Source organism: Anguilla rostrata, chromosome 18 (assembly GCF_018555375.3).
Source record: "Anguilla rostrata isolate EN2019 chromosome 18, ASM1855537v3, whole genome shotgun sequence".
NCBI classification, from domain to species: domain Eukaryota; kingdom Metazoa; phylum Chordata; class Actinopteri; order Anguilliformes; family Anguillidae; genus Anguilla; species Anguilla rostrata.
In genome coordinates this window covers 1,238,687-1,263,755 of record NC_057950.1, presented here as the reverse complement: position 1 = coordinate 1,263,755, position 25,069 = coordinate 1,238,687, and the positions used below count along the sequence as shown (strand labels likewise).

Below are 25,069 nucleotides of genomic sequence, written 5' to 3'. Positions count from 1 at the left end.
GTTACAGTATGTCCATGTTAAAAACCCCAGTACTGCAGCTGGTTTGCTAGTGTATCATGAATGATACTGTCTTTTGTCTGTTTACACTTTGTCTGCCCTAGCACTAAGTGCTGAATGGAATGCCATCCTATCAACCTCTGTCTTCACAAGATCGTCTGTACTGTCCTGAAAAAGTTGCATGACAAATTGCAGAATCCCTTGTTTAAAAAAAAAAAAAAATCTATCTATCTACAAAATTATGAAGGTTACAGTGAAAAAGTGTTGAGGTCACTCTCTTGCTTTTGAAGAAGACGGTAAATTGTTGTGTTTTAGATTAATACATCATGGGCACAGCCATTGCTCAAGAGTGAATATCCTGCGAGTGTGCTGACTCAGCAGGACAAAGGGATTGTGGGAAGAGAAAGGCAATATGCCCTTTGCACCCGATAAAAATTAATTTACGGGAATTGGGAGAATAAACGTTGTTAAAATAGTGCCCAGGTTTTTAATAATGTTCTACGCCTGGAGCCTGCGAAGCCATGGAAACATTCTTCCAAAAGATTAATCATCTTCCTGCGAATAATTCAGAAAGGAAATATACTTGAATGTTTGTTTGAGATAGGATTTTAATAATAATAAGGAGTTTAAAAACCGTTTGAATGTAGAAGTTATGAGGAAGAAGGTGTGTGTTAATATGCTCAATCCGTTCTCCTGAATGTTGTGATGTGAGGTGATGTTCCTACCTTTACGTTCAGCGCCAGTTGTGCTAACAGCTGCTTAGCCTCACTGCTTCAGTTCCCACTGTAGAAAGGCTGTGTGCTGACGGCTGCTTAGCCTCACTGCTTCAGTTCCCACTGTAGAAAGGCTGTGTGCTAACGGCTGCTTAGCCTCACTGCTTCAGTTCCCACTGTAGAAAGGCTGTGTGCTAGCAGCTGCTTAGCCTCACTGCTTCAGTTCCCACTGTAGAAAGGCTGTGTGCACCACGAGCAAAAGCAGCTGAGGTCTGAGCGCTTCGCGGTTAGCCACCTGTCTTTGCGCGCACCTGCATGGGTTTCGCTGCTGTCGGAGGGGGTAGGCCTGCCATACAGGTGAGCTGTACCTGAAGTGGTTCATATCAGAGAGAGCCCCCACAGCCCCCCCCCCTTAGACAGTACTGCATCTCACTGTGTCTCTAAAGGCTCCAGAGCACCCTGGGGGAACACATGACTTTAGCACGTCAGCAAAGTGTGCTGCAGAGGAAGTCTTATTTCTGACGCTCACCAATGTCAGTGTCGAAGCTTTTTCAAATCACGTATGAAGCACCTCTGTGTACAGCTCACACAGGTATATACACCTCTGTATACAGCACACACAGGTGTACACATCCGTACAGCATATACAGGTGTACACAACTCTGTATACAGCACACACAGGTGTACACATCCGTACAGCATACACACGTGTACACAACTCTGTGTACAGCATACACAGGTGTGCACACCTCTATATACAGCACACACAGTTGTACACATCTGTACAGCATACACAGGTGTACACAACTCTGTGTACAGCGTACACAGGTGTACACACCTGTCTACAGCATACACAGGTGACATCTCTGTGTACAGCATACACAGGTGTACACACCTCTGTCTACAGCATACACTGGTGTACAGCGTCATATAGCATTGTCTGCTTTTGTACATTTACACTTGTAAAAGGATACTCACGGATCATCAATCTCTAAAGCTGGCTTTCAGGCTGTTTTCCTGAAAGGATACTTCTCTTGTTTTCCATTTGGAAATATGGCTGTAGTGAAATTGTATACCTGTCCTTATTTGATTTGTTTTTTTATTTTGGGCCATATGTTTTTATTTTGGGCCATATGCTAAAATGCTACTCCTGCAGAGGTTACTGGCAGTAACTGTAATCTACTCCTTCGTTTCTACTGTGTCGCCTCTTTAGTGAACAAACAGAATTACAGAGCAGCAGTTGGATTTTCTCAGTAAACTGAAGCACCCTAGTTACTGTACCCGCAGATCTTATGTCACTTTCTTAATGATCAAACAACAGGAATAGATTTTTACTGTAAAACTTGAGTACAGCCATTAAAAAAATCGCAGACACGCATTACAAGTACAGATGTACAAGTTGAATTACATACAGCCATTAGCCTTGGGTTGGTTTTTACACTGATAATTGTAATGAGAAGGAGCTTTTTGGGGATGTGTTTAGCGCTTGGCTGTTAAAACGTGTTTCTGTTCTACTGCACACAGCATCACTACTGTTACACTAATAAAACTGCACACAGCATCACTACTGTTACACTAATAAAACAGACCGTTTTTTCACACTGTCCCAACATAGCCTTGCATAGTCCTGTGCTTTGCTAGCGATCTGTTGCCTTAGCACCTGATGCTCGGAGTGCGTCTCCCTTGAAAATAATAAACAGATTACGCGTTAGAATGAATACTTAAACAGGTGGGGAGGGGGGTGGGTGTGTTGTGTATTGCTGTGTTGAGTATGATTCAGAAAGATCTGACTGTAAACATTGATGTTCAGCTGCAGCGGGTGTTCTTTTGTTGACAAGTATTAGCAGCAATTATGGGCAATTCTTTCCTGGTTCCTCAAAGCCGTTCATATTCTCGTTTCACGCGAACACGCAACTGATAAAAGCCTTCTAAAGCAATGTACGAATGACCCGTCGGTCTTACTGCCGTCAACTCTGTAAGAAACTTTGCAATAAAAGCAAGTGTGGGGGTGTGTGTTTGAGAGAAAGTGCTGCATAAAAACCTTTTGCATTCTGTTTATTCAGAGAAACTGTTGAATAATTCTCGAAAATTGATCCGTGAGTGTCTTTTTGACTAATTAAAAAAAAAAAAAGCCTTTTTGAGATATTTAGGCATTTTTTGTATTGCAATAACATTGTACAGTAGGCTTGTAGTAACTACAAGTAAAGCATGTATTTTAAGCTTTATAAACGAATATTTCAAATGTACATATATACATACAGCAGGATAGCAGATGCGTAAATGTATATTGGCATGCAGTGTATTTGCGTATATGCTGTAAATATATTGCAAACCACTGTATTTAAGGATACACTTGAAATCACAAATGGGCTGAGTGATTTGGAGCAATGGATTTCTGTGCCTTTTCTATTCATGTATGTAATTTAGACAATCTTGAAAGGCTTGTATCTGACCAAAATTATTATTATTAAAGAATTTTGGGAAAGACTTTAAAATTGTTGTCTTGATCTCTCTCGGTCATCACGAAACAAATACTGCTTTTCCTGTCGGTGCTTGTTTATCTGGATAAAAATAGACCCGAAAATGTGGACACAAATAATGGTGCATCTTGGTCTACAAAGAACTGAATTTTGAGTATCCTCAAGTCAGAAACTCAGTATGTCAGAAAGGTGAAAATGTATATATGGTTAACTTGCATTTCAGTTCTAGAGGGAAAATAACTGAATTGCACTATTAATTTAATTGCACTGTTCATGTGAAATAACATCAGGAAAGGACCTAATATTTTGCCCATTGTTATTTTAAATCAGCACGTCTCGTTATAGGCTCAATAACACTGGTGTCAGGCAGCTGCTGTTTAAATGAAAAAATGCAAATCTGCCTCTGCCGGGAAGATCTCTTGGGGTGGCAGCGCCAACTGAACCCCTAAACCACTGTACAGCACTTGGCATAAAGCGATGAAGCCCATGCTGAAATGCAAAGCTTGTCACCCCTGGTGCTGGAGAGCTGCAGGGTCCGATGGTGTCTGTTCCCCCTCAATTAATCGACTGAAGTCTTTAATTACACAGCTAACTCGTCTCACCTGGACCGAGTTTGCTGCTGATTTTTAAAGGGGCAGTTCACCCAAAAATTGAATTAAAGGTTACAAGAAATGAAGTCTGCAACTATACAATAGAAAGCATAACCACGTTTATTTGTACTGGAAAGCAGACTACACTTAGAGTATACACTACACTTAGACTAGACTTAGAGTATACACTAGACTTAGTCAGATTATGACGAGGCACCCAATTGTGTTTCTTGGTTTTTTTGATTATTCTTCCATAGATTTTCACAGTTCAGTTTTTATTGAACTTGGCACATTGAAAGAGGGTGAATCTAAATGGCAACTGAGAAATTTTGGCCTTGACTGGCAAATAGATGTCGCTACAGCAAATGGTTGAAAATAAAACATTGCTACACCTAAAAATGTGCACAGTGAATTTGCATGTGGGTGTGGCTTTTTTAAATATAAAAAAGCAAGTAAATCCCAAACTTTTGGACATACAGTGATGAAACTTAGTGTGTGTATTGAAAACTCCATCCTGAGACCAACCCTGAAGAATTAGCCCAATTAAACCACAAGGTGGCACTATGGAGCTCAACAAATTAAAAAAATTTAATAATTATTTTGTAGACATTTGATACTTGCTAGGCTGGCTAAGCACCCTATTAGGAGTATGCATATGTATGTTTTTTGCACATGCATATGTATTTATGACTTGGCTTGTGAGTACTTGGCCTCCTTAATTGCTATATTCCTCATTTAGGGCATTTTGTGTTTGCCACAGTTAATAATAATTTTCTGTCGTTTGTCTTTTTTCGCAGGTCCTTTTGCCCAAACCGTTTGAGCAGAACGGCCTGCCTCTGCTGGTGCCTTCCTGTCCGTCTTACCCAGACTTCCGAGCGAGGGAGCAGGCTGTGGAGAAGGACGCCCTGGCGGGGCTGCCCCAGCTGCAGGGGAAGCGGGTGGACTTCCTGTCCTTCAGCGGCATCCTGCTGCCCCAGGAGCCCGCCGCCGTGCCCCCCCAGCGCAGCCGGGCCGCGGACGGGGGGGTCCAGGCCAAGAGCGAGTCCAGCAGCGACGCCAGCCAGAAGAGCACTGAGCACAGCCAGGAGGGGGCGCCCTCCACCCTGCTGGCCGACGAGCAGAGGGACTCCAAGGGCCGGGCCTCCACCGTGGAGGCGGACCTGGAGCTGGAGGAGGGCTCCAAAACGCTGGTGCTCTTCTCCCCGGGCGACATGAGGAAGTCTCTGGCGGCCGGGGAGCTCCTCCCCCCGGACGCGGACCTGGGCACGGTGCCCGCCGTCACGCCGCAGAGCGAGAGGCCGCTGCCCATGGGCAGCCAGCTGGACGTGTCCGAGCCGGGCACCCTCTCCTCCGTGCTCAAGTCCGAGCCCAGGCCCCTCCTCCTGACCGCCGTGGTGGCCGCCGCCGCCGCCTCCTCCTCCCCGTTCACCAAAGTGGAGCGCACCTTCGTCCACATCGCCGAGACGTCCCACCTCAACGTCATGTCTTCCAGCGGGCAGCAGGCCCGGCTCGCCGAGCGCGAGCTCTTCGCCGTGGCTGAAGAGCCGTCCGCCACCGGGGACGTCCGGGAGGGCGAGGAGGAGGAGGAGGAGGAAGCGGAAGAGGAAGAGGAGGAGGAGGAGGAGGAGGAGAAGGAGGAGGCCCCGGGGAGCGAGGGCAAAGCGGAGAACGGGTCCGAGGAGCAGGAGGTGGAGCGAGAGGCCTCCGCCCAGGACGAAGCGTCCCCCCGGAGTCCGGCGGAAGAGCCGCCAGCTCTGAACGGCCTGGACCAGCACGGGCCGGACCCCGAGCTCGCGACAGAGGAGGGCCCCGCCCCCGAGCCCGCCCCCGCCTTGGCGCCCGTCGGTGAGGACCGCGAGGCTCCGGCGGAGGAGCGGCAGGAGGAGCGGCAGGAGGCGCTGCAGGAGGAGCGGCAGGAGGACGGCCTCGCCGCGGCGGACGGCGGTAAGCGGCAGGCGGCGCGGCGCCGGAGCCGGATCCCGGTCCTGGTGTCGGAGGAGGACACGGGCTCGGACCAGTCGGCCTCGCCCTCGGGGAGGGAGCAGCCGGTCCGGAGGCTGGCGCAGAGGCAGCAGCAGCTGGCGCGCCTCCTCATGGAGCGGCGGCAGGGCCGGCCGCTGCGGCTGGCCTCCGGGGGCTCCTCCTCGGCCTCCTCCGGCTCCGAGCGCAGGCGCGCCTCCCAGACGCTGTCCCCCGCCGGGTCCGAGGAGGACACCCGCGACTCCGACGACTCCTCCGCCAGGCGAGCCTTCGGCCCCGCGCCCCGCCCCCCCCAGCCCGGGCGGCCCCGCAGCAGGATCCCCCGCCCCGTCACGCCCGTCAAGAGGCCCACGCCCCCCCCGCTGGCCCCCACCCCCTGCCCGGCCAGCGCTCATAAACCTACATCCTCTGCTGTACATAGGTAAGTGTGTAACACCAACGCCTAGCAGACTCGGCTCAAATACATGATTTTAAACACTTAATTCATCTTCAGTCGTCAATAGAATTTGGGGAAAAAAATTTGCTGCAAATCCGCTGGAATAATCTACAGGTTATTCACCAAAACGTGCTGTCGTGTGAATTAAGTTTTTTTTTTTTTCCCCTCTCTCCCTCTCTCTCTCTCTCTCTCCATCCCTCCATCCTCTGACACTGCAGGCTTCAAGCGCAGAAAGCAGGGAATGCAATCATGAATGTTCAACACGACCTGAGGTCACAACCGATGCAATCGCAGGCCCACCCCTCGGCCCCCCTCCACCTCGGGAGCCCCCGGATCTCCCAGCGCGGGACGCCCCGGACCCCCGCCTCCCCGCCCCCCCGCAGCCTGAGCACCTCGCCCCGCAGTTACTCCACCTCCCGGACGGACAGCCCCTCCCCCCAGCGCCAGCGCCACCCCCCCGCCGTCACCGAGGTGCGCCGGCAGCTCATCTCCTTCCGCGCCAACACAGCCCTGCCGCTCAGGCCCAGGCCGCCACCGGGGGGCGCCGGCGAGGACGCAGCCGCTCAGCCACCCGCCGCCAGCAAGCCCGGGAGGAGGGTCAGGCCCCACCCGCAGGCCACGCCCCCCAAGGGCCGGAGAGCATCCACGGAAGGCAAGGCCGCTGCCAGATAATAGCCCCTCCCTCTCCGCAAACGCCTTCCCCCTCCATGATAAAAACAAAAAAAAAAAATCATGCTTCTTAATCAACTTCAGAAAAACAAACAAACAAAAAAAAAAACACACATCACCTCAAAAAAAAAAAACTTCAATCCCAGGCCAAACAAATGTCTTTCGGCTTCTCTCTGGTTCTCATATCCCGTTTGTATGTTTAGTTTCACTCGCGTTACGCTCTAGGCAGAAAGGTGGTTCGAGTAGGACTTCCGGTTGGCCAGGCGTTGTTCTTGTTCCCAAATTTGCCTTTTCTTCATCGTTGTCAGGACTTCAACAATCGGTGCTTCAAAATAGAATGAAATTATACGCGCTTAAAGTTTTTGTCTGTACTTCAACTAAAAACATAGTTCGATTTTACTGCAATACTGTAGGCTACGCAATGCGCCATTACTATGGTCTACACTAAGCAACCGTTAAATTGCACAACTCGTATTCTACGTATTTTCCAAAAAATCTGTTTCTGGATAAGTGCATAAAATATGGTGTGAACGTGCTGTCAATCAAAGATTCCCTTTTCATTCCCGTCGCTTCACAGGGCGGAACAAATAAGAACAAGATTCTTCTGACAAGCGGCGCTGAAGCGCATCCGTTTGACAGAAAACGTCCTTTCCGAAATGCGGAGCTGATTTTAGGGCTGTTTTACTGAAGCACCTTCCTTTCATAGAGACTTTTAAAAGGCTCGCACCCACTTTCCAGCTGTCCAGCTGCTCTCTCTCTTTAGCGCTACAGAGTTGTAAAATACCTGCAATATAAATGTGATACTTATTCCAAATATATTCCAAATAATTGGCTTGGGGAGTTGGGTTGTTCAGTCATTAATAAACACTGGTCTCACCACTTAATGCCTGCGGTTGATTAAAATAAATATCCGTCATTACTAAAAACAGCATTTTCACGTTACAGTGGATGCGAGCTATGAGAAAAGGCGTTAGGCCTACACGTTCAAGAATGTAGCTGTTATTGTTCTGTCGGGCTTTATCGGGTCTTTATGGGTTTTACCTGAACCCGCTCTACGGAGCTTACTCGCTTACTGTTGAGCAGTCAGCTCAGCGTAAGTAGACCCACTTATGCATATTTGTATTTGCCGATAATATCGATTATAAAAGATAAATAAATAATAACAGCACATTGTTGTTCCCCCGCGCCCTATTCGGAGTAATTCTGTTAAAAAAAAATATTAGTCACTGTCAGAGGATTTGTGTCTCTGGTTCTTGGTGAAATACTGAATTTGCTCAGTTTATGTTGTGCCAGTTGTCGGCCTAACATAAATCGTCCTTAACCTTTCTTAGTGAAAAATTGAAGCAAGTATTTGGTTTTACACAACAGAGATGTTTATTGGTGACAGATAAAGTTATCAAAACGTGCATGAATCAAAAGAATTTCCACATTTATCGAAAATCATTACTCAAAGTTCATACATCTCTTGCTTTTGTTTTGTGGAGAAACTCATCTCCAACTTTTATTGATGTCATTTTCGGTAATAAAAAACATTTTCCTTTTGAGTACAGAGTATAGTTCTCACCATTAAATTATATTAAATTTGTATTAAATAATTGCATATCATTGAACATTTGGGAAAAAAATATTTGCATCTATAGTTTATTGAACGGTTCGCGTTGCTGCAAGGTCAAAACACTATACAGGGCAGAAAGGCAAAACAAAAATATCCATTAATACGTTTTTCATTTGACAGGCACTCGTTAGCGGTTTCCAAGAAAACGGTCGACTGTATGGAACTGTCAGATTACAGGGTTGTACATAAAGTTGTCTGAATATTGTGACGTCACGCTGGAAAGCCTGAAAGTATTTGTTTGGCCTGGAGTGATTTTAAAAAATCAATGCCGGCGGAAGAAAGCGTTCTGGAGCCTCCATGCGAACACTGATTGGCGAGGCTTCATCTATGACGTGATAATAAATTGAACCTGTATGCGCTGCCAATCACTGGCTGATTTTAACCAAAGTGCTTCGTTTACAGTAGTAAATAAAAAGAAGATTAGAGATGTTAAGAGAACCAGACGGCTCCACTCATGCAGTGGTTCAGTTAGCCTCGCTCCTTCATTGCTACTGATAACCCTTCTTGTTAAAATGAACAAGGCATGCCTTCTGAACACTTTGGTTTTGGTGTGTGATAATAGATTAAGATAAGTATGTATATAATATAATTATTTCTTGAGAGGAAGTTATCTTTATTTTTTATCTGGTAAATCAATCCAAAAATATATTAAATGTTGTTTTTTTCCCCCTTTGTTTAAAAAAAATCTAACTTTTGATCCATGAGACCCAAGAAAGCATGATCAAATAAGTAAAGAGTGAAAAATGTTGTAAGTGTATACATCATTACAAAGCGACGATTCACTCGTCACAAACCCAGTTTGGTTATCCGAAGCAGTGTGTTGGGGTATGTGAAGCAAGGCATTACTCTGCAATGAACATAAAATCAAGGTTATGTGGGGAAACGTACTGTTGTATGTACTGTTGGTGCTTCTAATTGGGGGGTTCATACCCCCAGATTCAAATTCGTTCTCCCAAATTCAAAGATAAAAATTCATTCACTAGTTCAGCTATGACACCCGCATAGGCTACGACACTTCCACCCGAGCACGGCACTTTCAGTCAACAGAATATGGCGTATTTTAGAAATCAGTCTAGTTCTACACATTTCCACTGTCTTAACCCGTGACACCTATTCATTTTAACTCTTGATCCAGGATTAAATCGTCAAAACACACAGGCTGAGGTAAACTTGCATTGATGGCTTGAAGGCTAGTTTTTAATTACAACATACATCACTTGTGGCTCGCTTTTAAGATTTTTTTCAGTCCATCGGTTACCGTTAAAGTGTTTCATTTTGATTGCGCTGGTTTTTGCTTTTTCTCAACGGCTACTTAAAAAGGTCCTGGAAACAGAACGTCGCCGTCAGTTTAGCGTGAGGCTAACTTCCCTAGAGCAGGTCATATTTCTTGTGGTGGGTTGTGGCGCACATTTTTACATCTGAGAAACAGGTGGGTTGCTTGGCATGTCATTCCATTCCCCTAGGAACCACCCTTACCTCGTGGTAATTCCATGTGTACTTACTGAGAGAGGCTGGACTGTGCATGAGAGTGTTTCACTCTTTTGAAAACATTCGTAAGACTCTCCAACACATAAGCTATCATTTTGAAGCAGGGTTCTGTTAGTAACTGTAATGTCTTGTGCCGTGTCCTTGCATATTTGCTTTTGACAATCGTATAACGCAAGCCAAATATACTGAAGGTGCGATCCACATTTACCCGCGAAACGCTCTCACGTGCATGGATCGACTCTCAGTACAGCGCTACTTTCTGTTCTGTTTAAGAGGCTGTCATAAATACTTACGCAGTGCGTGGCGATGGGGAATAATCGCGTGGATTAGACGTAGTGGTTTCCTCCTAAAGGAAAAGTGGATCTCTGGCAAATAGAAGTTTTTCTTGCCCCATGCTTTTGAAAGCTTTGAGAGTGGTTTGTTCTCCTGCCCATAAGAGAAAGTGTTTTCTAAAACAGCGCATTACGTCCGTTATCTCCTCTTCTCTGCCTGACAGGAGACATGCTTCCAAACGCACTTTGTTTTTAACCTACTGAATATAGATTTGCGAATGGAAAAAAAAATCATTGCGATACTAAAACCTGAAATGGCTCGCCTTTTCTTTGTTTTGTTTTGTTTATGCAGCGATCCATTGGTTTGTGAAAATTCATGATCTGCTCGGACATTTTAAATTGGGTGACTTCTGGCAGATAGCTCTGTGGAATCGCGGTGATTTGGGTGTTGATGTTTCAGCCACGGTACTCGCCAAAGAAGCTAATATAGATATATACATACGTGTTTGCTGTGAAGTAGCTCTTTACGTGTAAGGATATTTTGTTATTGATAATGAATATTTAAATTAAAAACTACCTTCTTGACTGAATGCTTGGGAAAGTGCGTGCGAGGTTTGACAATCCAAACTTGGCAGTTTGATTGGCAGGTGTGTGCAGGAAGTGGTCCTCTTGGTGACGAGGGGGATGGAAATAAGAAAGCCTTATTTGAGCGCAGTCCTTTGAAAATCGGTATTACAACTGAGGTATTGCACTTGATAAAGTGTCCTACAATCCCCACAAGAAACTTTTTGTTTTTTAACTGCCCACGGGTGTGTTACAGCTAACCTCAGTAGACTAAATAACCCCCCACCCCCCCAACACTCACAAACACAACACAAGAAACAGCTCCTTGTACTGTATTGTAGTCCTATGAATTGATTAGCAACTAAAACTTTTAAGGTTTTAATATATAATGCATATGCACATGTGCACACACACGCACACACTCACACTCTCTCTCTTTCGGTGAAAAAAAACATTGTGGTGATGTGTTAAATATCTGTTCATGATCATAGCTTCAGTCCTATGAGTCGAGCTTAATGAGCATGTTGGTATCTGTTGGTATCTATTGCTACCCTGAAAAGTACCGTGGTGTGACCTGTAAGTGAACGAACCTTAGTTTGTACTTGTAAAGTGCATCTCATGTTATTGTAAATGGGATCCGAGAAGTAGAAATATTGGCAAATACATTAGCTTCCTAGACAACCTACAAGAAGTGTGTTTACCTGCCCCAGTCCAATATGCCACCATTTTGTTTCTTGAGAAGATTGCTTTGAAGTCAGAAGCAGGAGCACCGAATAAAACGCCCTCGTCAGTGTGAAACAAACACAGCGCATGCCAACTCACAGATCCTGCATAGATCCTGTTAAAATTGCTGTCGCTCACAGTTCTCTGAGACGCATTGCTTTCCTGATTTAAGAGCCTACACAGACCAGCAGGAATACGCTCCGTTTACGCTCGCTAAAGAGAAGCTCCTCGCATGCGCTGCAGGCACTCGAGCAGTTACAGGCATGAGCCTGGGCGTTGATTTGTACCTTATGTGTACCTTATATAGCTTAAAAAAGCTATTTTGCAGCTCTCACACTAAAGTCAATGTACAGGCCAACTTTCATCCAATAAATTCCCCCCCCCCCCCCTCACATTATCAGGCAGACCTGATATAAATATTTGTGTGAAAGGCTTTAGAACAAGGGCTGCCCAGCCCTGTTCCAGGAGATCTGCTGTCCTGTGGGTTATCACTCCGACCCCCTAACAAAGCACACCTCATTCAGCAGCTAGAGGTTTTCATTTCAAATCAGGGTTGGAGTGAAAAGCTGCAGGACGGTAGATCTCCAGGAACACGTTTGGGCAGGTTTGCGTTAAGCCTTCCATACAGCAGTAATACCCTGAAGTTTTCTGTTAGTTTTGACAAAAGTATTCTGTTTCATTGCAAAATTCTCTCTGGATCCACAGAAGTGTTTTCAAATTTTAGCCACACAAAAGAGTTGAAAGATTTTAGATCCAGGTCTGTGTTTGAGAAGGAGACAGAGGAAGTCCAGCTCTGAGCAGATGTGTTTTGACTGTATAAAGGCCATTTAGTGGCCCCTTTAAAAACATGTTTAAAATCGAGCGTTATGTTCTCACAGATAGCACTTTTCTCCTCACACATAACTCACGCTCCCATTTCGTTTCAATGTTTGATATTGAAACAAGGTCTTAATGTCAAAAACATTCCTTACGTAATTTAGCTTTTTTAATTTAAACAAAAGAAAAGCAGCTTCATAATGTTTACACATTGCAAATAGAATGTACCTTTGAAACGAGTCTTAATTGCATGGCAAATAATATCTGGCCATATGAAAATGGCACGTGTATCTTGTTGAAAGCCATTGTGAGAAATCATGAACTGTTTATTCATTTTTCACACCCAAATATTTGTCTTTGAAAACTGACATCATGAAGGATTGTTGTGACAGAAAGCAGCCATCATTGGTCATTCAAGGACAACTTACCCATGCTATTAAAAAGCTTGCATATTTACTTTTTATTGTTGTATGCCTGAGTTTTTATTTATCATGAATCTATCACCGATATTTCCTCATCACTAAAACCTCACCAATATTTAATGCTTCATTCATATACAGGATGTATGCAAAATCATATTTCAAGATCTGTACAGTAAGCGTGAGCATGTGACTGAGGTCAGTGGTACCACCAGGGATTTTGGGCCCCAGTACCCCAGAAAGTCAGTCAGGGACCTTGAAATCGTCCTAATAAAAAGGCCTGGTTCTCTGGTCTAAAGGGGGTGGGGTTTTGGGACTGGGTGGTCAGAAGTCTGTGGTGTTTTCAGTGGGGTACGACTTCTAGTTTTTGGTTGAGGATTTTTTTTTTCTCGACTATTTTCTCATTTTGAGTTTGAAAATATTGTTGTTTTTCTGTTTGTGAACTTAATAGAAGGCAGCCAACGACTCTTTTGAATTTGTTCAACCTGAAAAGCCAAAACTTCAATCATTGAGGGTTAAGAAAAAGAGAAAGCAGTCCTTACCAACAAATCAAACATTTCCACAACAGCAGAAGCCTGGTACAGAACTGCAGATAAATTACATGCATAAGGCAACTTTCATTCACATGCTAAGATTGGATCATTTAATTGCGCTAAATTTTAAAGTGGTGGTAAGCCCCTAATTGGACTCTTGTGGTTTCTGGTCATCATACTGAAACGTTAAATTATATTCTGTTTAAAGACTTCCCAGGGCATGTGCCTGCAGCTACAGAAGGACATGCCTGCAGGTCAAATTCAAAAATAAAAATATAAAAATATATTACAAACGGGTAGCCTCTTTATAGCAGTTCTGCAATTTCAACTCTGTATGTAGGAATGGTTAACCTCCCAAAACTAGCCTAATGTAGCCAAGTAGGAAAAGGCTGGGGGGAGGACGACGGGGGGTGGGGGGCAGCAAACCCAGTCTTCACCCCTGCTGAGGAGCTCGTGCTGCAGCCCAGTGCCAGCCTGGAGGGCAATTCCAAGGGCCCCTGCTCTGAGCTCCAGTGGCGGGATGCAGCAGCTGGCATTAGCAGTTGGCGCAGTTCCTCCTTCATTACCGCTACTAACCTCAGTCACATGACACGCACGGAACGCCGCGCTCGACGCCCAGCAAGGGCGCGTCTGCGTGTGCGAAGAACCGAGCGCCCCAGCGGTTTAAACTCCCAGGAAGACGGGGGTTTCATAGGACTGAAATATAAAAATCACCAGCTTGTCCTGAACAAGTTTCATGTGGCCCACAGGTTTAAATTCAGTTTGTTGGATAAACGGTGTCATTGCTTAATTTAAGGAGGATTTACTTGCTCAGTGGTGTTACCCAGATTACCCACATCGAGAGTGTGCCTCAAGGATCTGATTTGGTATGGCGGAACAAAAGAGTATCTCCTCCCTGCTACTCAGATTATTTGAAGAATCTTTTATGCAGACAGATGGCTGTTTGTTTCCTGTAATAAATCCATTCAGGTGTTTCAAATTAGCCTTGTTTTATATCATGTGGAAGGAAGAGGTCAAGCGGGACTTAAAGTGTTCTGCCAGAACACCAGCCACATGTTCCTCTCCCCTCGTCTGGGTCTGGAAAGCCCATCTCCAGTGAAGGTCAGAGACCCTTCGCTTCAATCAGAAACCTCTCAGGGTCTATGATCCGAAGGAATGGCATTTCTAAAACTGAGGGGAGGGGCTGTAAGGGGAATTAAATCTCTTTTGCAGTATAGAGCATCGGGTCAGGAGTTTACCACAAGGGATGGCTTCTTTCATAGGAACGTATAAATAAGCGCGTTTGTGTTTGTGTAGGTGTGTGTGTGTGTGTGTGTGTGTGCATGTGCGTCTGTGTGTGTGTGTGCGTGCATGCTCCTGAGTGTTCATCCCATATGTCCCAGAGGAGCAGAAAGGTATAAAATGAGATTCTCTAGGAGGACGTCTGCAGAAGAGGGGTAGCGTTTTCATTGTCCACAGCAGGACGGGGAGCGTTTTTGTTCTCCACAGCAGGACGGGGAGCATTTTAGTTCTCCAGGGTGGGACGGGGACCGCGCTCCTCCTCTCTGAGTCCCGGGGTGCTGCTGGAGTGGTTTCGGGCTGAGATGAGGTTCGAGGACGTCCTGCTGCAGGTGGGCGGGTTTTCCAGGTTCCAGTTCCTGCTCCTCTTCCTGCTGAGCCTGCCCCGGCTGATCCTGCCGTCCCACTTCCTGCTCCACAACTTCATCTCGGGAGTGCCGTCCCACCGCTGCGCCATCCCGGACCTGCCAGAGGGGGGCGCCACAGCCGACGCCGACACCCTCTCGCTGCACCTCCCCCGGGAACCCGACGGCTCCCTCAGCTCCTGCAGGGCCTACGCCTCCCCGCGCCTCCTCCGCCCTCACGCCACCGGAAACTCCTCCAACGCCTCCGCCACCGTCCCCTGCCAGCACGGATGGGTGTACAACAGCTCCCAATTCCTCTCCACCACCGCCACACAGGTACTAAGCTCCGCCCCCTACGCCAGGGGTAGGAAACCCCGTTCCTGTGCACTCCAGTCCCTACAGTGGACTCTTGCTCTTACTGTAATTAGATACCTGTATTTATACAGGGAAATCCCTCTGAGACCAGGTTAGCCACCATTAGAGCAAATCTTAATCGTTTAACGGAGCCAATGGTTCACGTATTCTGTCATTTTAACTACAGTTATTAATACGTTGCTGAACGACAGCTCAAGAGGACGCTTTGTTACGATGTAAAACATTTTACTTAGGTCTAATTTACATTTGCCTACATACAGTAGGTCAAAATATATATTTTCTTTGAAATGTGATCGTCAGTTGATTGTCTGTCTACTGCTTAAAAATTTAAGTATATTTCCCATTGTCAATTTTGCCAACCTACATCCACCTTGGACTCATTTCTTATTATGTGTAAATCTAATAGAATTTTTTGCAAGAAAAAGATTTGCCTAATTCCTGAGACTGCCAAGAAGTCTTCATTCTGGTCAACTTAATTTAATTTCAGTACGTCAGATCACGTAATTGACGTACTTTATCCCACTCCTGGTGTGATGTTCGGGATTGCGGGTGATGCCTGTGCTAGCTGAGTATGAGCCTTTGTCTCATTTCTGTTTGTTCCGCAGTGGGACCTGGTGTGATGTTCGGGATTGCGGGTAATGTCTCATTTCTGTTTGTTCCGCAGTGGGACCTGGTGTGCGAGGATAAAAAGCTGAACCAGGCGCTGGCGACGTTCTTCTTTATCGGAGTCACCTTTGGCGCCGTGATATTTGGCTACTTGTCAGATAAGTAAGTCCTTATTAGTGACACGCTCCAAGACGGATTATAAACCCGACAGGGTCTTTTTAAAATTTATTAACAATACTACACTACTGCACTAACACTACCCATCTGCAGTTTACGAGTTACAGTATGACTACTATAAAGAGACGAATGGCTAGAATTCACTCACATTTGTGAGATACTTCAGGCTATAGTGTGCATATGGACACAGTGTGTCACAGTCTTGCTTTTTTCTATTTGACGCACAACTCGCACAGCTAATTGTTTTAGAAATAAAAGACTCTTGTTTCCAGTGCACTCACTTTCCAGGTATAGATAATGGATGGATGGATGAATTTGAACATAAAATGACTATCACTCATATTATTCAAATACAGTAATTCTCAAATGTGTGGGAAATATTGTACTTTAATAATAAATAGTATCTGTGAAATTGACAAAAAAGTTATTCATAGATTATACCCCCCCCCCCCCCAAAAAAAAATGGTAACAGTTTTTGGCAAATTGTGCACCCTCCCTTTGCAAGAATTTAATATGTGTTTAGTAAGATTGGGGAAACCTCAGGAAGCTCTTACGGGGGGTCATATTTTTGCCGTTCTTCCATCCAGTGTATTTCAGGGTCCTTCAGACCCTCCAGTCTGCACGACCCCTTCAGTTCAAACCACTGCTATTTGACTGGGTTCAAGTCTGGAGACGACCACGCACAGCAGCCCTCTTGTGGACAGTTGCACACTTCTTGGTTGATTTTGATGGTATCCTTGGGGTCACTGTCCTGTAGAAAGGTCCATCTGGGGTCAAGATTGAGCTTCTGGGTGGAGGGGAGAAAGGTTGTGTGCTCTACCAGGCAGGTTAATCATTTTTCCGGTAGTGTTGAACTTCTTAATTATTAACCTTACAGTGGAAAAGACTGTCTTTATTTTTTTGTTTGTTTGTACCCATCTCCTTATGTGTGAGGATTAGGGACGCTTTGTTATTTGTAGCCCTTTTCCCATGGTGATGGGGGATCAGGATTATGGCAGATCTCCATTATCCCCTTCTTTGCATGAGTACATGCTGTCCCATGGGCTGAAGAGGATCTCAGTATGAATAAATTAAATAATAACTGACATTAGCCTTGTGTCACAAAGCCGGCCGATTCTTCAGGCAACCGGAGGTTTTTTTTAATTACCGGAGTTCAAAAATATATAAAACAGTTTATTTACACACAAGCCAGAAATGCAGGCACAACATAGTTGTAGGACATTTACTTCTAAATTAAAAACAGCATTACTTGGTGTTCTTGTGCATTGCTATAACCATTAACTCGCCTCAGCAAATCACACGTGACTGGAAACTGTGAACTTGTAAATTTCTCACAGGTTGGAATTCTTAAAATTGTACGGCAGTACAGACACAGTTTGTCAGAATGGAAAACTAAGTGTCGTGCCGATGTTATAGTTTATTTATACAAAACTCTTGTCTCAGAGATCAGTGACACGTTCCCCCAATAACACGACTGTCCGTGAAATAGAACACTGAGCAGCAAAGAAGATTCCTGCTCTATAAAACTGCTCAGGTGTTAAACCTGACCGTGCACATGTCCACTCCCCAGTAATTTAAGGTGTCCATACCCTTCAGGTAAGATCAGTTGTAAGTGGGGGGGGGGGGAAATGCTATCTTTGTACAAAAACACATGGAAACATGTTGTTGCTGATAATTCTGTGGAAAACTGCCTACGAACATTAACGCTGTGTGGAAATCTGTGTGCTAACATAAGGTTACCGGTCACACTTCACGATGCTGGACACAAATAAGCATTTACTATTGCTTGACTTTATGTGTAAATCATGATGAATGAAGGCATAAACTAAAGCTCCTGAAGCAGACACCAGAGTCTTATATGAATGATTATTAAAAAGGGTCATAATCACATATTGATTCCCTGTTTTAAAAAAAACACCCAGAACAAATCCCACTACTGATGTGTTGAGCTTTAGTCTGTGTCTTCATTCATCATGATTTCTGCATTAGTTTATATTAGTAAATGCTTAAGTGTTGTGAAGTGTTACCTCAGGTAAGTGCCGCTGTCATGGCTAAAGGTTCTCCCAGGTTACTGCTCCAGGGGCCCTGGTTCTGTCTTGTCTTGTCTTGTCAGTGTTGTTGTTGTTGTCCTTTTTATTGCTTTTATGTTCTGTCTGCTACTTTGCTGGGTACAAATAAAGTTGAAACTTGAACGTGAACTTGTCTGAAGATCTGTGAGGTAAAGGGGGAGAAAGGTCCGTTTGTTTTTCGATATGTAACAAATGAGTTAGAGATTTGCCTGAGGTGAGTTTTGAACCCGGGCCTCTCGCTAGTCTGTTTGTTTCTTAGGCGAACGCGTTACCGGTCAGCTAAAGGCAGACCCGCCCGAGCCAAGGGCAACATCGTTATTTTTTTTATTTCAGGGTGGCGTCCTCAGGGAGTGTTGGTCGTTTTGTTTATTGATAAAAGTGATTTTTGATGATTGATAATGATGTATAAAGACCCACAAGTGCGCAGCCAAACCCAGTACTTAGCAATGGCGTGCGTGTGTGTGTGTGTGCATGTGTGTGTGTGTGTGCGGGTGTGTATGCGTGTGTGTGTGTGTGTGTGCGGGTGTGTATGCGTGTGTGTGTGTGTATGTGTGTGTGTGTGTGTGTGCGGGTGTGTATGCGTGTGCGTGTGTGTGTGTGGTGTGTGTGCGGTGTGTGGTGTGTGTGGGTGTGTTGTTGTGTGTGTGTGTGTGTGTGTGCGGGTGTGTGTGTGTGTGTGGTGTGTGTGTATGTATGTGTGTGTGTGTGGTGTGTGTGTGGTGTGTGTGTGTGTGCGTGTGTGTGTGTGTGTGTGCGTGTGTGCGGGTATGTGTGCGTGTGTGTGTGTGTGCATGTGTGTATGTATGTGTGTGTGTGGGTGGGTGTGCGGGTGCGTGTGCGTGTGTGTGTGCGTGTGTGTATGTATGTGGGTGTGTGTGCGGGTGTGTGTGCATGTGTGTGTGTGTGTGCGTGTGAGATAGCTGCTGGGTAATACCTCCTCAGTCAGAGGAGTGCTGATGCCCTCTGGGTGACCTCTGACCCTAAGCCCCGCCCGCAGGTTTGGCCGGAAGCCCATGCTGCTGCTGTCGTTTGTGAGCTCTGCGCTCCTGGGCACCGCGTCGGCCTTCTCCGTCTCCTACGCCATGTTCGCCGTGACCCGCGCCCTGTGTGGAGCGGCCCTGACCGGCATGACCATCACCACCCTGGCGCTAAGTACGGCAGCCCCCCCCCGCCCCTGTCCGCCCGCCCCCCCCCCGCCAGGTCGTTTCTGCTCCATAACGTGCAGACGGCAGCATACTATGCAGGATTTATTTACCTTGAAAATGTTATAAAATAACCATGCTCGGTCATGTCTGTGACGCACTGCCGGTCTCGAACAATACAATTGTTAAAAGGGTTACTGACCTAAACACACAATCAAATGTAAAAATAAAAATAATTGGCGAAAATATGTGTGTCTATTAAATCCCAATACATTTTTTTTTTTTTTAAATGACGAAGTTGCCAACAAAAAGTACTGTCGCATGAAAAATAAATAATGGTGATATGTGTTTTTTGTGTGTTTCTTGTTAAAATTGTCAGTAATCTGGAGGGATTTTTTGTACTGCTGTCTCAAGGGTTAAACCTTTCTCAGATGAATTCTGCGGCCCGGGTGTGCTGTGGATACGGGTCAGGAACTCTCCCCAGCAACCCTGCGGCTTTCCAAGCCAACAGCATGGAGTCTGAAAGCGCTGCGGTCAGCAGATTCAAAAAACAAATCGGTTATAAAATATGTTCGTTTTATTATTTCATTTATAGTTTTTTTTTTTTATTTTTACAGATTGTCCCACTGGGAAAAAAAATCTAATGTTTAAAAGATTGAGCCGAGATACCAGCAGCACATACAGTGCGTTAGGTTTCAACTGACAAACAAGCAGCTAAACAGGACAGAAATATGTAAAAAATTTACACAAAGATTCGTCGGACGCATACAAACATGGCTGCTTAATATTTCAGTGGAGTGCCTCCTAAAATGAATGTGCTGCTTACCTGAAATCGATAATCTAAAAGCTCTTAATTGAAGCTCTTAAAATTCTTGTAACTTACACAAACAAAAAAAAATGACAAAAATAACAGTGGCAGTGTAGTATAACGGGTAAGGAGCTGGTCTTGTAACCTAAAGGTCACAGGTTAGTTTCCTGGGTAGGACACTGCTGTTGTACCCTTGAGCAAGGTACTTAGTCTGCATTGCTTCAGCTGTATAAATGGATGCTATGTAAATGCTATATGGATATGAGCTTCTGCTAAATGCCTGTAATGTAATGTGATGTTTAAAGCCTGCAGCAGTCGGGTCATTGTGACAGTGGCAAAGCCCATCAGAGCAGGAGCGCTGATCCAGGGTCAGGTTTCCCGCGCCCGTATCCAGGCCATAGCGCTGTGAGCCGAAAGGCCAAACTGATCCCAGATCAGCGCTCCTGGTCTGAGGTGCCGTTCGGACAGCCGTTGGAAAAGCGGTCCGTTTCCCCACCCAGGCATAGAGTGGACGGACCTCGGGCACCGCACGTTCACGGGCACCATCATGGGCCTGGCCTGGAGCCTGGGGAACATGCTGCTGGCCCTGCTGGCCTACTGCCTCCGCGCCTGGAGGCCCCTGCTGCTTGGCGTCACCGCCCCCTGTCTCGCCGCCATCGCCGCCTGGTGGTGAGTCAGAGATGCTGTACGCTCACCAGATAATCTACTCAGCTCCGGCCTGCCTCCCTTCCGTCATCCCTGCCTCTGAACTGCGGGTTTAGGGGCGGAGTATCTGATTTGTCTAAAGGATCTGTGATTGAGTGCATTGATGAGCCTTTAACCTGGCTGACTGCAGCAGGTTTGGCCCATCCCCTCTGGTCTTGTGTGTTGTTTTAAGGTGGATCCCAGAGTCTGCCAGGTGGCTGCTGGCGAATGGGAAGGTGGACGAAGCTCACATGTACCTCCTCAGGTGTGCCAGAATGAACAGGAAGCACGGCTACGCCTCCGAATTGGACACGGAGGTGAGCTGCACTGCCCTGACCCGCCACACCGCCGGGGTCAGAGCCCAGTACTGGAGGGCCTCAGTGTCTGCTGGGTTTCACCGTTTCAGCACCAGTGCTTTCTCCAGGTTGTTGATTGGCTAAAAATGTTCTCAAGATCATGATTGGCTGGCTGCTGTTTTAAAGGAAACCACAGGCACCTGCAGGCACTGTGGCCCTGTAGGACGTGCTGTAACCCACTGCTGAACGTTTGAAGGGTGATCACACTAATACAGTGCTGTAGTCACATGTCCTGCAGTGGTCATCTCCACTGAATTCAGGAAAATAAGAAAATTTAAGAAAAAATTTAAGAAAAAAGTTTGCGAATTTTTTTTTTTCTTTCTCAAATACATGTACACGAAGTGGGAAGAAAGTATTTTATTGCTTTTTTCTGTAGCCCGTCAACCCAGACATAAATGGGTAGAAAAAACGTGAAGAGATGTCGTGAAGACACAACGCAGTACACAGTAACAGGGTGTAAATCTAGAAGGCATTAGTAGGAAAGCGCTGGTTCTCTCTCTGGGTGTTACCAGCCTGTTCTCAGGGGTCATTTCTGATGCAGCTCTTGTTCGAGAAGCTCTGTGAAGTCTGGCTGAAGCTTAAATTTTTTTCCGTCCGAACGATTATTTCTAAGAAGTAACTCTGCCGTGTGAGAACTTCAGACGAGAGCAAAAAAAAAAAAGAAAAGCGTGGAATTTCAGAAATGTGACAAGCGAATGGCTCTGGGGTTGTAAAACTGACTTATTGTGCAGGTAACAGTCTGTAGTGAGTGCTTTTATTTGTTTTTTTCCTCGTAGGTCCTGAAGAAGATGGTGGAATCCGAGGCCTCCGGCAGAGTCTACTCTTACCTGGATCTGGTGAAGACGCCAAAACTGAGGAAGATCACGATCTGCTCAGGGATCGTCTGGTACAGAACAAAAACACATCCGCTGGCTCCCCTGTGTGGCTTCAACTGCAGGATCGCATTCTCCGTGACAGCTGACTGCCCGGGGGCCATCTGCAGCTGGCTGCGCAGGGGGCATTCGCAGCTGACGGCCCTTGTGTAACCTTGTAGAAACCCAGCTGCGTGCAACATAGAGAAACAACTCCACCATAGAGTGTTATTTTGAAACCGGATCAGCTCTCCCGTGCTCACAGTCCTTGGTCAGCGTACGATGGCACAGGCCCTGAAGCACACACACGACCTCACAATCTGATCTTGCACAGTCTTCTCCAGCTGATCTCATGCTCGTGAATTGTGTGTGTGTGTGTGTGTGTGTGTGTGTGTGTTTTCTGTAGGTTTGCTGTTGCATTCACATATTATGGGATCAGCCTGAATGTTGCGGGTTTTGGTTTTAATGTGTACCTGACGCACTTCCTGTACGCGGCCATCGAGGTCCCGGCCAAGGTGGGGACGTACTTCGCCCTGGACTGCATCGGGCGCAGGAACAGCCAGGCCCTGTTCCTCATCAACGCCGGCGTGCTGATGGGGGTCAACACACTCATACCCACAGGTAACAAGCTCATATCCACAGGTAACAAGCTCATATCCACAGGTAACACACTCATACCACAGCACAGGTAACACACTCATACCCACAGGTAACACGCTCATATCCACAGGTAACACACTCATACCCACAGGTAACAAGCTCATATCCACAGGTAACACACTCATACCCACAGGTAACACACTCATACCCACAGGTAACACACTCATACCCACAGGTAACACACTCATACCCACAGGTAACAAGCTCATATCCACAGGTAACACACTCATACCCACAGGTAACAAGCTCATATCCACAGGTAACACACTCCCACAGGCAACACACTCATACCCACAGGTAGCACACTCCCACAGGTAACACGCTCACAGGTAACACACTCATACCCACAGGTAACAAGCTCATATCCACAGGTAACACACTCCCACATGTAACACACTCATACCCACAGGTAACAAGCTCATACCCACAGGTAACACACTCCCACAGGTAACACGCTCACAGGTAACACGTCACTTCATGCCTCATCTCTCTGAGAAAATGGCCATGGAGGAAAGAGGTTGCATAAAAGCCCAACACCGGCACAGTGACAATCAGGCTTTTATCTGGTTTTTATCTGCTGGAATAATTCAGCTCCAGTGATTGGGCAGAGGATATGACAGTAAATATAGCATTTTTCCTGCTTAATATTCCTTGTATCATTTCATTTAGAAAATTAAAACAGAATGAAGAATGAAGTCTTATTAAAATGCCTTCTCTAATCCAGCAGCCACACGCTAGCTCAGTGAGTGCAGAGGGTCAGAGATGTGACAAAGTTAACTGCCCCACATGAAAATAAAGAGGAGATTTTAATTAAAAGGAAATTGAAAGAATTACCTTGCACCAGTTGACCGTGTTTCGTTATTTTGGTCTCATCCTTTATAAGTGATTGAGGTGACACAGGAACTAACAGTTGTTGCCATGTACAGTACTGCATGATGCTGTGATGTCATAGTGTGGTAAACTGTGCCGCTCCCTTCTCTCTGCAGAGCGCACGCTGGTGCGGACGCTGTTGGCGGTTATCGGCAAGGGCTTCTCAGAGGCAGCGTTCACTACTGCGTTTCTGTACACCGCTGAGCTCTACCCCACCGTCATACGGTGAGAATACACACTCTCCAGACCCCACCGTCATACGGTGAGAATACACACACTCCAGACCCCACCGTCATACGGTGAGAATACACACCCTCCAGACCCCACCGTCATATGGTGAGAATACACACACTCCAGACCCCACCGTCATACGGTGAGAATAAAAACTCTCCCGACTCTGTCATGATGTGAAAATTCACTGTCTTTAATTGGGCCCTATGCACACGCAGGCAGTGTGGTTTGGGGTACACCTCTTTAATTGGGCCCTATGCACACGCAGGCAGTGTGGTTTGGGGTACACCTCGTTCGTCGGGCGAATCGGAGGCTCCCTGGCTCCCCTGGTGATGCTCCTTGGTGACGCGTGGGCCTTGGCCCCGCCCGTAGTCTTCGCCGCGGTGGCGGTGCTGGGCGGCTGCGTGACCCTCCTGCTGTCGGAGACGCTGAACGTCAGGCTGCCCGAGACCGTCCAGGACGCGGAGGGGGAGAGGTGGGTACCGTATGGCTGCGGCTGCTGCTAGGCAACAGAGCTGACTAAAGGGTTAACCGTGTTATGCAGGTAGTCCTGTTTTAACCCGCGCGTCTCTGCTCCTCTCTCCCTCAGACATAAACGTGCTCCTGAAAACCCCCCTGAAGTTACTGAGGTCCGTTTAAGACCACTCATCTGAAACCTCATGGTGTTTTACGAGTTCATTTGGTGTGGGAAAAGTGAATGAACTTTGCAAAGAAGCATACTGGATACACACGTTGAACGGGCTTGAATGATTTAAATCCGTCTTGTTTCTTTTTTTATAATTGTGCTTTGCATCATGTACAGTATGTTTCTACCTAAAACATACTCTACAACAGCAGCAGCAGCAGCAGTAGCAGCAGTAGTAGTAGCAGTAGTAGTAGCAGTTAGCTGCAGTAGCAGTAGCAGTAACAGTAGCAGTAGCAGCAGTAGTAGCAGCAGCAGCAGCAGCAGCAGCAGTAGCAGTAGTAGCAGTTAGCAGCAGTAGCAGTAGCAGCAGTAGCAGTAGCTAGCAGTAGCAGTAGCAGTAGCAGCAGTAGTAGCAGCAGCAGCAGCACAGCCTGCTTCAGTGGCCCTAGAGAGTACATGCAGCTGAGGCCGAGTTGAACGATTGATTGGCGTTCCGAGCCCCTGCTCGGGTCCTGAGGGGCTGTCGCTGGGCGGTTAAGAGTTGAGAACAGGGTTCTCTGTGTTCCTCTGCGTGGTGACAGAGTCGCTGTCGGCACCCTGTCCGGCCGGTTTACTGAGGTGAAACAGGATGGAGACTGGGTTCATCTCTGCAGTGTGACTCCTGATGCACAATCCGTGTTTGCCAGTCACTGACTTAG

The 25,069-nt window shown here is 46.4% G+C and overlaps 2 protein-coding genes across 5 annotated transcripts in view; both read left to right on the top strand.

The window, feature by feature from the left end:
- The window catches only part of LOC135245212 (tau-tubulin kinase 1-like), a 58,442-nt gene extending 45,638 nt beyond the window's left edge, over positions 1-12,804 (top strand). For all 3 annotated transcript variants that reach the window (XM_064318130.1, XM_064318131.1, XM_064318132.1), the window contains 2 exons: positions 4,578-6,181; positions 6,415-12,804. In XM_064318130.1, the coding sequence (XP_064174200.1) occupies positions 4,578-6,181; positions 6,415-6,868 (2,058 nt within the window). In that variant the 3' untranslated portion in view covers positions 6,869-12,804. The remainder of the gene's footprint in view (positions 1-4,577; positions 6,182-6,414) is intronic.
- A 1,368-nt stretch (positions 12,805-14,172) lies between these two features.
- Positions 14,173-24,781, top strand: slc22a7a (solute carrier family 22 member 7a). Of its 2 annotated transcripts, XM_064317953.1 has the most exons (10): positions 14,174-15,253; positions 15,957-16,060; positions 19,142-19,296; positions 20,595-20,763; positions 20,972-21,095; positions 21,911-22,020; positions 22,392-22,606; positions 23,632-23,740; positions 24,015-24,221; positions 24,336-24,781. In XM_064317953.1, the coding sequence occupies exons 1-10, from the start codon at positions 14,879-14,881 to the stop codon at positions 24,397-24,399; spliced, it is 1,632 nt and encodes a 543-aa protein (XP_064174023.1). In that variant the 5' UTR covers positions 14,174-14,878; the 3' UTR covers positions 24,400-24,781. The 2 variants fall into 2 exon arrangements, with proteins under 2 accessions (XP_064174024.1, XP_064174023.1); XM_064317954.1 differs by lacking the exon at positions 24,336-24,781 and having other exon boundaries at positions 14,173-15,253; positions 23,965-24,174.
- Positions 24,782-25,069: the final 288 nt, after the last annotated feature.

What these genes read in the sequence shown, in the direction of transcription:
- slc22a7a (XM_064317953.1), top strand. Translation starts at nt 14,879, where the DNA reads ATGAGGTTCGAGGACGTCCTGCTGCAGGTGGGCGGGTTTTCCAGGTTC. An exon ending in GCCGCCATCGCCGCCTGGTG is followed by an intron (nt 20,764 to 20,971) that starts GTGAGTCAGAGA and finishes TGTTGTTTTAAG; the next exon opens with GTGGATCCCAGAGTCTGCCA. An exon ending in ATCTGCTCAGGGATCGTCTG is followed by an intron (nt 22,021 to 22,391) that starts GTACAGAACAAA and finishes TGTTTTCTGTAG; the next exon opens with GTTTGCTGTTGCATTCACAT.